The sequence below is a fragment of the Astyanax mexicanus genome, chromosome 18, assembly GCF_023375975.1.
Source record: "Astyanax mexicanus isolate ESR-SI-001 chromosome 18, AstMex3_surface, whole genome shotgun sequence".
Classification (NCBI taxonomy): Eukaryota; Metazoa; Chordata; class Actinopteri; order Characiformes; family Acestrorhamphidae; genus Astyanax; species Astyanax mexicanus.
The window spans coordinates 25,728,765-25,739,029 of NC_064425.1; the positions used below are offsets into that span (position 1 = coordinate 25,728,765).

At 34.9% G+C, this 10,265-nt stretch overlaps 1 protein-coding gene across 5 annotated transcripts in view; it reads left to right on the top strand.

Annotated features, from left to right (window-relative positions):
- The window catches only part of etv1 (ETS variant transcription factor 1), a 122,563-nt gene extending 112,886 nt beyond the window's left edge, over positions 1-9,677 (top strand). For all 5 annotated transcript variants that reach the window (XM_049466805.1, XM_049466807.1, XM_022684182.2 and 2 more), the window contains 6 exons: positions 51-298; positions 3,227-3,295; positions 3,526-3,594; positions 4,061-4,230; positions 6,636-6,737; positions 7,594-9,677. In XM_049466805.1, coding sequence (XP_049322762.1) covers positions 51-298; positions 3,227-3,295; positions 3,526-3,594; positions 4,061-4,230; positions 6,636-6,737; positions 7,594-7,815 — 880 coding nt within the window. In that variant the 3' untranslated portion in view covers positions 7,816-9,677. The remainder of the gene's footprint in view (positions 1-50; positions 299-3,226; positions 3,296-3,525; positions 3,595-4,060; positions 4,231-6,635; positions 6,738-7,593) is intronic.
- The last annotated feature ends 588 nt before the right edge of the window (positions 9,678-10,265 follow it).

Sequence of the window (10,265 nt, forward strand, 5' to 3'; positions counted from 1 at the left end):
AGTAAGACCCTTTGCTAATGATGTTATTGTTGTTGTATTTCCTCCCTCAGGTTTCGGCGACAGTTATCAGAGCCATGCCATTCATTCCCCTCCCCGCCCTCCATGACGCCGGACGGGCGACCCATGTACCACAGACAGATGTCTGAGCCCAGCATCCCCTTCCCCTCTCAAGGGTTCAAGCAGGAATACTCAGACCACATCTTTGAGCATCCGGTCATGGTGGGGGCTCCCATCCCCCACTCGTACCCCCACTCTATGATGATCAAGCAGGAGCCGCGAGATTTCACCTACGATTCAGGTGAGATTTCTCTACATACATTACACTCAGTTAGGTGTGACCCTGTTCAGAGCTGTGTGTTACGATTATAGGAGTTAAACAAGCATAAATTATAAGATCTGTCATCGGAGCAAATATCGGTTACTCTATCTGTCTAGGACATCTTCAGTGACATGTTTAAACATTGTATCTCCAAAAAAAAAAAAAAGAAAAAACCTTCAGAAAAAGGAAGTTTTATTTCAAGTAAACTGCCAGATATAAATTATGACAAAAAAGTTCAAAATAACAAAAATTAAGATTAGATGTGGGCGATGTTGCTCTAAAATAGTAGCATAATATTTCAATATTTCACTGTTCATCTATTTAGGACATTGTCACTGATATGTCAAAACCTTGTTTCTCCAAGAAGAGAAAAAACCTTCAGAAAAAAAAAAAACTTTTAAGTTTTATTTCAAGTAATTTTGCAGCATTTCCATTGGTCCATTCATAATAAAGTTTGGACAAAACTGACAGAAAGTCAAAAATGATAAAAATTAAGATTGGGGTTGGTGATGTGGCCCTTAAATAATATCCCAATATTCTAGAGTATTTTAGTAATAACGATATTTTTTGGCAAAATAACAATAAATCATGTAACAAAACAAAAAGTGCTGCAAAGTTACCACTATTGTCAAAGAAACTAATTTTTATTATTGTTTCCAAAATTGATGAATATAAAATATGATAAAAAAGACATTATCATGCATACAATATGATATGGCAAGCCCCTTATAGATATATACTACAGTTTAGCTTGATAACAACTGTTGTATATTCTGTTTGTATAAGTGGCGTCTTATAGCCTGTTTTGGCTATAGGTACATATTCAGCTAATACACTAGGTAAAAAAAATCTTAATTTATGTGCGCCCAGAAGATCTTATTATTTAGATAAAAATCTTAATAAAGATATTAGACATAGCTTAAAGATATTAAGCATTTGGTCAGCAGGAATGGTCAGCTAAAATGTGCTAATTACCCCCCCGAATAGCCCCGTGTTAAGCCCGTGAGTATGACAGGAAAGAGTCTGAGACGATTCCGGTAAAGTCTATTTTTCTAAAGGCAGATAGTGGCCGTGTGAGCGATGAGGCTGCTGATAGAATTAGTGCGTTATTAGAAAAAGGGGCTCTGGTCTCATTTCCTGAGGGCCTGGCCAGAGAGGGGAGGAGAGGGGCCCCTAATCTCTCCCTCACCTCCTCTCTCTCAGGCCAGGGCCCCCGGGCTGTGGGCCCGGCTCTGGCATGAATGGAGAGCCGTTTGGTGGCGTTTTTCATTCATAAAAACTGGAGGTACACTGGAGCAGCCTGTCAGGAAGGAATGCGGCGCCTGGCCCTCAGCTGCTTCCTGTAGAGGCTGATTTGACTCAGGACAGCAGCAGCAGCTCTGCCTGATCTAATTCAGTCCCACGAGGGACCAGTACAGTCATGTAAAGTGCAAAGTGCAGCCTGGGCTAAACTGTGGGAAATATTTAAATAATACAAATATATAAATATATATATAAATTATTTTTTGGTATAATATATTGTACATTCAGATATTATTGCATTATATATTATATATTATTTTGACACCAATTTATGCCAAAAAATACAGTAAAAATAATAATAATAAAACAATAGCATAATAATGCATTTACACAGTGCTTTTATAAGCAAAGAACTTTTGCTTATTACAAATACTGAGACATAAAAAAAAGTTACAAATGTTCAAATTTTCTAATTAAAAAAAGACAATTTATTATGTCCATATAACAATCCTGTAAAAACCTTGTATCTACGTTTAACCCTTTCAGACCTGATATATCTCCAGTGAAGAAAAAAAAATAAAATAAGAATTCTGTAATGCACAGAAAAGAAGACTTCAATATTCTGGTACAGAATCTGTCAATCTAGCAAATAAATAAATTGATAAAAAACACACATTTAAAAAATGTTCTAAATCAAATTAAATATAAATAAAAAATTAGCTGTTACTTTGCCTTAATGGCTACTACTCGTACTACTGTTTTTCCAGTGCAGTGGGCGGGGCAAAGCTACTGTTTCATTGGTTTATAAACTTGTTCATTCGCTGGTTCATGGTCTGTTCTGATTTACAGCAGCTCTCAAATAGTGTTATGTGCTAAAAGGGTTAATGGATTTTTTTTTTTTTCAAGTAAATTTGCAGCATAAAATTTGAACAAACCTTACATATTTATTTATTGACAAAGTAAAAAAAATGGTGGGTGGCCCTAACTTAATATCACAAATAATAATTAAGAGCAAATAACTTTTTCTTATTACAAATACAGAAATAAAAATGTATTTTCCACCATTTATATATATATATATATTTTATACATATATATTTTGCAATAACTCACTATAACATGTATATGAATATTCATCAATATAAGCTCCATAATATATATATATTTTATTTTATTCAAACTATATAGGCTTTTCCCCTACAAAGCTCATTTTAAAATATACATGTCTTCTGTATAGACGTTGTTAAATTTACTTCAAGTGACACGAACATCGATGCGTTTTTGTATCTTTGCGGCGTCGTTCAGTAGAATTTACTGTAGCACATAAAAGAGCTTGTTTGTTGTGTGCTGTGGAGAGGATGGGAGGGCAGTGGCTAATTTAATTAACAGTAATTTCCTCGACAGGCCCATTACTCCGATGAGGCCTTGAAAGATCTTTATAGGCTCAAATGAACAGGGTTAGCTGTTTTATTGAGCATTCACTTAGGAACTGTTGCTCTGCTTTGATTCAATCACAACAAGAGCTAACAAAGTGAAAGATACATGTGTAAAACATATGCAGCGTTTATCTGATACCTCATTTATTCCAGGGGTTTATTTGAGGTTTTTTAATCACTGTGCCTGTTGACAGTCGTACTATATTCCCCTCTTTCTCGTGTTCTTTAGAAGTGCCTAGCTGCCACTCTGTTTACCTGAGGCAAGAGGGATATTTGGCTCATGCAAACAGAACTGAAGGTAAGTTTTATTTAGGACCTTTAAAGCTTTTAAAAGGTGCATGTGCACATATGTTTGTGTAAATGCTGGATTTAGTATAATATGTTTGTGTAAAAGCTGAATATAGTATAGTATGTTTGTGTAAATGCTGTATTTAGTATAGCATGTTGGTGTAAAAGCTGTTTTCAGTAAAATATGTTTATGAAAAATCTGAAAATAGTATAATATTTGTAAACGTATTGTTGCTGCAGGTTGCATGTTTGACAAAGTTGCCAGGCACTTCTATGACGACACTTGTGTGGTTCCAGAAAAGGCTGAAGGTGAGATTTAGATTAAAGCTTTCTTACAGTTAAAACTTTTACTTAAAACAGTTACTTTTTTTTTATTTAAGAAATTACATATATTTTCTATGATGTTTTCAGAATTATATAATTATTCAGGATTTCAATCACATTTCATTGTCTCCACTTTATTAAAAAAAAAGTTGCCGTTGAATTATTTTGAAAAATGTACTTTGCATTTTACATATGCAGAATAATAACAGTGGAAATAGATACATTTGCATTACTTTGTCTTTTTGACTAACTTAAAACAAAAATGTTTAATTAGTTAATATAATTTCCTCTCCCGCTATCAGTTTAGTTGTTATAAACAGTATATATGTATTGTTTTACGGACAGGAAAAATCTCTATATTTTTCAGAGTGCTACTAACAAAGCTATCAGTGTATTAGGAAATATCTTCAAGCATTAAGATCGACCTGATCTTCTGTTTCGTGGCCTGCAGGTGATATTAAACAGGAGGCGGGGCTATACCGCGAGGGTCCTACCTATCAGAGGCGTGGCTCGCTGCAGCTCTGGCAGTTCCTGGTGGCTCTGTTAGATGACCCCTCCAACTCACACTTCATAGCGTGGACCGGCCGGGGCATGGAGTTCAAACTCATCGAACCTGAAGAGGTACTATCATCCTTCTTTAACAGACAGTGATTATTGAGGGTGTACTGGTGTCACATGATCAAATGAAAAAACAAACACTATATGCACAGTGAAAAAAAGCTGATTGGTTGTTGACTCACTGTAATACTATTTTAAAAAAAATGACCAGCATTATTTGTTTATTTATTTATTTTTTTAATCATGTAATGTAACAAATATCTACAACGAAAGCATACAGGATATTTAGTGCATGCATATAAACTACATACAAACAATATACCCAAAAATATATTTAAAGCTTTAGGGTAAATAGCGAAACAAACACTATACAGCTCTGGGAAAAAATAAGAGACCACTTAAAAATGATGAGTTTCTTTGATTTTACCAAATTGAAAACCTCTGGAATATAATCAAGAGGAAGATGGATTGTCACAACCATCAATACTTGATTTTTTGCACCAGGAGTGGCATAAAGTTATCCAAAAGCAGTGTGTAAGGCTGGTGGAGGAGAACATGCCAAGATGCATGAAACTCTGATTAAAAACCAGGCTTATTCCACCAAATATTGATTTCTGAACTGTTAAAACTTTATGCATATGAACTTGTTTTTTTTATTATTTGAGGTCTGTAAGTTTTGCATCTTTTTTGTTATTTCAGCCATTTCTCATTTTTTTACACAAATAAATGTTAAAAAATGACTATTTTTATTTGAAATTTGGGAGAAATGTTGTGCATAGTTTATAGAATAAAACAATTATGTTCGTTTTACTCAAACATATACTGGACCTTTAAATATCTAAATCAGAGAAACTGATTTAGAAACTGAAGTGATCTTCATATAAATAAAAATTTAGCACACCTCTAGCTGTATATTACTTTACAGCTGCACCTCAGTACTGTTGCCTCATTACTTCTTTACCGTCACTAATTTCAGCCAATCCCAGTTTAACTGGCTCACAGTATTTGAAGCGTTTGACCTTGCGGGCATGTTTTGTTGACCAGAAAGGAGGCCAGAGCTTGTTTTTACACAGCGAGCTTTCATGTCCATCCAAACAGAACAGCCAGCAGAGACTGACTGCTAAATATTTCAGCGTGCAGACTCTCTGAAAGCCTGAGCTATGCTGACTGGCCCGGGCTTCTGAAAGAGGCTAACAGTGCTGTGTTTGTGATCTGCATTAGGGGCAGCATGGCTCGCTTTGGCCTCTGTGTGTACGTGTGTGTGTGTGTGTATAGAGGAAGCTGGCTTCAGTCCATTGGGCAGCTGTAGGGGACAGGGGGCCATTCATGCCATCAGGTGACTGAGGGTTGCAGGCTTTGGCTGGGCAGGTGTAAGACGTGAATGAGCCGCGGCAGAGAGAAAAGGCCGACTGCGCCGGGCTGTGGGAGAGTGGCGGGAGGGAGATTTGAAAAGGAAGGGGGCCGCGGGCGGGTGGTCGTACGGACAGGTGCCGCAACATCTGCCACGCTCCACTCGTACTAATGAACACATCTCTGAATGAGAGGTGTAGACACACATATGTCCAGCTGGACACAACGCTCAAAGCTTCAGAGCGTTAGCTTCCCTTTCAGAGCCTGAAAGCCTGTAGCTGATGTAGGAAAACTTTGAAAATCTATTGTTTTTTTGTATAATAGACAATATGTATCATTAGATTTATTGTTCTGACATCTGTTAAGTTAGAATTAGAGCTGCGCAATTTTAACCCCTTTAAATGCCTTGTCCCGTGATACTAAACCTTTTTTTTCTGCAGTAAAACAAGTTTATTTAATTTACATTCTGAAAATTGAAGGGCTTTGAAATCTCCTACAGGACACCTGGAAAAGCTGCCTGTTTTCTCTCTACTCCACTTAATAATTTCAGATCAGTAACAAGAATCAACCCAAATTCTGCATGTTTGAAAATAGATGTAAAATCTAGACAAACATAACGAAACTACGAACTGTTTGATTTGTATTTATAATTTTTTAAAATATATTTTCTATTACACTTACACTGATGCTTTTCAGCAAAGTTCCTTATCAAACATGAACGTTTTTTATGCAATGCTTGAATAGAAATCCTCAAGATTTAGTGGTGTAATGTCAGACAGACAATTGACAAAAGTCCTGCCCTTTAAAACTTTAAAAATACAGGAATATTTCTCAGATTTCTCTAGAAGGTGGCATTATATTTATAACTATGTACATGTCCAAAACCGGGGTAAAATAAATATAATACATATTGAAAAAAAGTGAAGTAAGAAAAAGGTGTAAGAAATCAATTGTTTTAAGTATGTGTTAGCTAAGTCATCAGGGTACACTCCTGATGAATTGCAATATTAAAAAGCATCTGGCACTATTCAGGTCTCTACATGTATGTTGTAAAATAAATTAATGAATAAATTATTTGATTGATTTATTTGATCTACTCACTGACATGTTTCCTGAAGGTCGCACGACGCTGGGGGATCCAGAAGAATCGCCCCGCCATGAACTACGACAAACTCAGCCGCTCATTACGATACTACTATGAGAAGGGGATCATGCAAAAGGTGAAGACTGTGACATATCACGCATCACAATGACAGAATCATAGCTAATTTAATAATACTTTTATAAATATGCAGTTTAACTTTGCTCTGGTCAAAATTTTATGCAAAATGTATTTTTTTAGAAAGAAGTTTATTAATGGTAATAAATTAAGTTGTAAAGACTTGAAAAACATTAATAAGCACTTACAACATATAAATAGAAAGAACACCAGTGACATTTTTTTTCACTGTTTTTTTTTCACATATCTAATAAAATAATATAGAAAGTCAGTTTAGTCATTTAATGTGTTATTATAGTTAAATTAATAAAGTTATTACCAGAAATGTTAATGATGACTGATAAAAGTAAGAAAGAATGGAAAAGTAAGAAAGTAAGATAAGCTTCCAGAAAGATTTAACCGGTTTAAGATTTATAGATTTTAAAGGTTTAAACAGTATAAACAAATGTGGAATCACTATTTGGTACAAGGCAGGTAACTGTTGCCCTTGCTTAACTGTTGTAACTGCTTATTAATGGTTTATAACATAATTATTAACCATTAAAAAACTCCTTTATAAACTATTTAGAAACCTTTAATAAAGGAGCCTTATTTTAAAGTGGTACAGAATTTTTATTATTATTATTATTATTTATTTATTTATTTTTTTTCCTATTATCGACTTTGTGGTACAATTGAAATGTGGACATTTTTCTGTAAATTGTTTTAAAACAATTTTAAACAAATTAATAAACCAAAAGTCAGAAATCGCATTACATATTTGTGTGACAGTGACGATACATATTGTGTTTAGATACAAAGCTGTATACAGTATGTAGCCTATGGTACTAATTAAGTTGTAAATCTGGTTTGAACAGGTGGCGGGTGAGAGATACGTGTATAAATTCGTTTGCGATCCCGAGGCCTTGTTCTCCATGGCCTTCCCCGACAATCAGCGGCCTGTGCTGAAGACTGATATGGAGAGGCAGATCAATGAGGAGGACACGGTGCCGCTGTCGCACTTTGACGAGAGCGTGGCGTACGTTCAGGAGGGCGCCTACTGCAACCCTCACCCGTACAACGAGGGCTACGTCTACTAATAACTGATCCTGAGTCTGACCCACGGCGGCGGACCTCCTCCCATAGACTCTGACCTTTTCAGGCTTTCCCCCACCAGTTCCTCTTTCTGTCTGACGTCTCCGTCGTTTCCCCGGGACAAAGAGTGCACTTTATGGACAGAGACGGGCAGCGTGTAAACCTACTGGCGGTAGTTTCTACTGTAGTCGCTACTTCAATGTTTTTCTTTCTTTTTTTTTTTCCTTTTCTTCAAAAATAAAAGAAAACATGGGGGTTTGGGTATTTGCAGCATGCCATATTCACACAGGTGTGACTCTGGACGTTAACGGCCTGGTACTGAAACAATGTGTTCATCTGTTTAGACTGGTTTATAGTCTGGAGCACGTGGGTGAATAAATCTTAACTTCTTTTTTTCCTAAGATCTCCTTTAATCATTTGTGGACTGATCAGTTATTTTCATGGCCCCCTCTTTTGGTGTCATATTGATTAACAGCTAATGACGCATTTAATTTTTGTTGGGGTATAATGGCCTACAAGGGTCTCCACAGTGAAAGTGAAACAAGCACATATCTGAGGCAGATGATGATTTAATGAGCAAGATTCCATAAAATCTACTGACCCTACATTAACAAAACCAAATCAGTACTGGTTAAGTGTTTTAGTTTTAGCAGATGAGCAGCACATGCCTGTGTAATGTTATTTGTACCATTTGGGTTATCAAGTCCATCCTAAACATAGAGCTCTGGATAAAAATTAGGAGGCCACTTAAAAATTGAGTTTTTTAAATTTTATCAAATTGAAAACCTCTGGAATATAATCAAGAGGAAAATGGATGATCACAAGCCATCAAACCAAACTGAACTGCTTAAATCTTCTTAAATATTGATTTCTGAGCTCTTAAAACGTTAGGTCTGAAAGCTCTGCATCTTTTTTGTTATTTCAGACATTTCTAAGTTTATGCAAATAAATGTTCTAAATTACAATATTTTTTTGGAATTTGGGAGAAATATTGTCTGCAGTTTATAGAATAAAACAACAATGTTCACTTTACTCAAATATAAACCTTTAAATACCAAAATCAGAGAAGTGGTCTCTTATTTTTTTCCAGAGCTGTAGATAAATAAATAAATAAATAAATAAATAAATAAAACAAGGCATGGCAGTGATAAATGGGAATTTAAAAGCTGTTTTAAAAGCTGTTCTGACCCAATGTTGTTATTTTTTACTTAAAAATTATCCCTCTTTTACATATGTTTAAACTGTAATTAATGAGATTTTAAAACCGGTTAAAGCTCTAAAGTTGCATTTTTAATGTAAGGGAATATAGAGTCAGATCCCAGACATGGATTAAGCCTAGCCTTGGACTACACAGCATTTTGAATGGAGATATATATTCTATAACTAGACTTATTCCCTGTCCAGGAAACTGCTTCTTAATGTTGAATAATTTAAGACAAAATACAGTAGTAAGACCATATACATGCATAGTCTCAAAGTGTCCATCTCATCCTATTATTAACACTGCTGTTTTACTGTAGAACCAAGTAAACCTTTTTACATTTATTTATTAAAGAAAATGTCAAAATGAAGTTGAAATTATGAAGTCAACACGAACGTTCCATCAACCCACTACGCCATCATCTCTACAATTATGAATATGTATATTCAGGTTAATACACATTGATGCTGCTTTTTCGTGTGATTGGATACATGTAGTCATTCCATATCAGATGGCAGCTATGCCCTGCAGTACGCTCATTATTGTTTTTTTCTGTCTTTTTTTACATCAAAAACAAAGTCAGTGTTTATTTAATGTAAAATATATACGTTGAGAAGGAAATGGCAATAGCTACACTTCTGTAATAAAATAGTGTTGAAATACTCATGAGTTGTCACCCTTCAAACTTTCACATTCATTTTGGTTTCTGTGATTTTTGTCTCTTTTTTTTTTTTTGGTTGGAAATGGCCTTTTTGACCTGCAATCGAGTAGTTTATTTATTCATAAATAAATCCACAATCTGATATAAGATAACAAGTCAGAGTAATCAGACACTAATAAACTGATACTTTAAATAAGTGTGTAGTTTTTAGTTTGTTAAAATAAAAAATAAATAAATAAAAACAAACAGAAATGGGCTGTGTCCCAATTGTGTACTACACACTAAAGCTCTATTCAGATGAGATTAGTTTCACATCTTCTCCATTGGTCATAATCAGAGGATAAATGACTGAGATGGGAGTGGCTTCTTGATTTATGCACCGCTGTCACCTTCAATAACGCCTAATGAAAACAAGATATAAGGTATATACAGGGTAATATAAAATATATTATTTTAGAATTATTTCAGCAACTTATTACTCACCCTGTATATTAATATTATACCCACTATTCATATAATTAAATTATGTTTAAAAATGTAACATATTTGTAGTCAACAGGCTTGAGGGTTGCCACTGACTAGACGTTTCATTT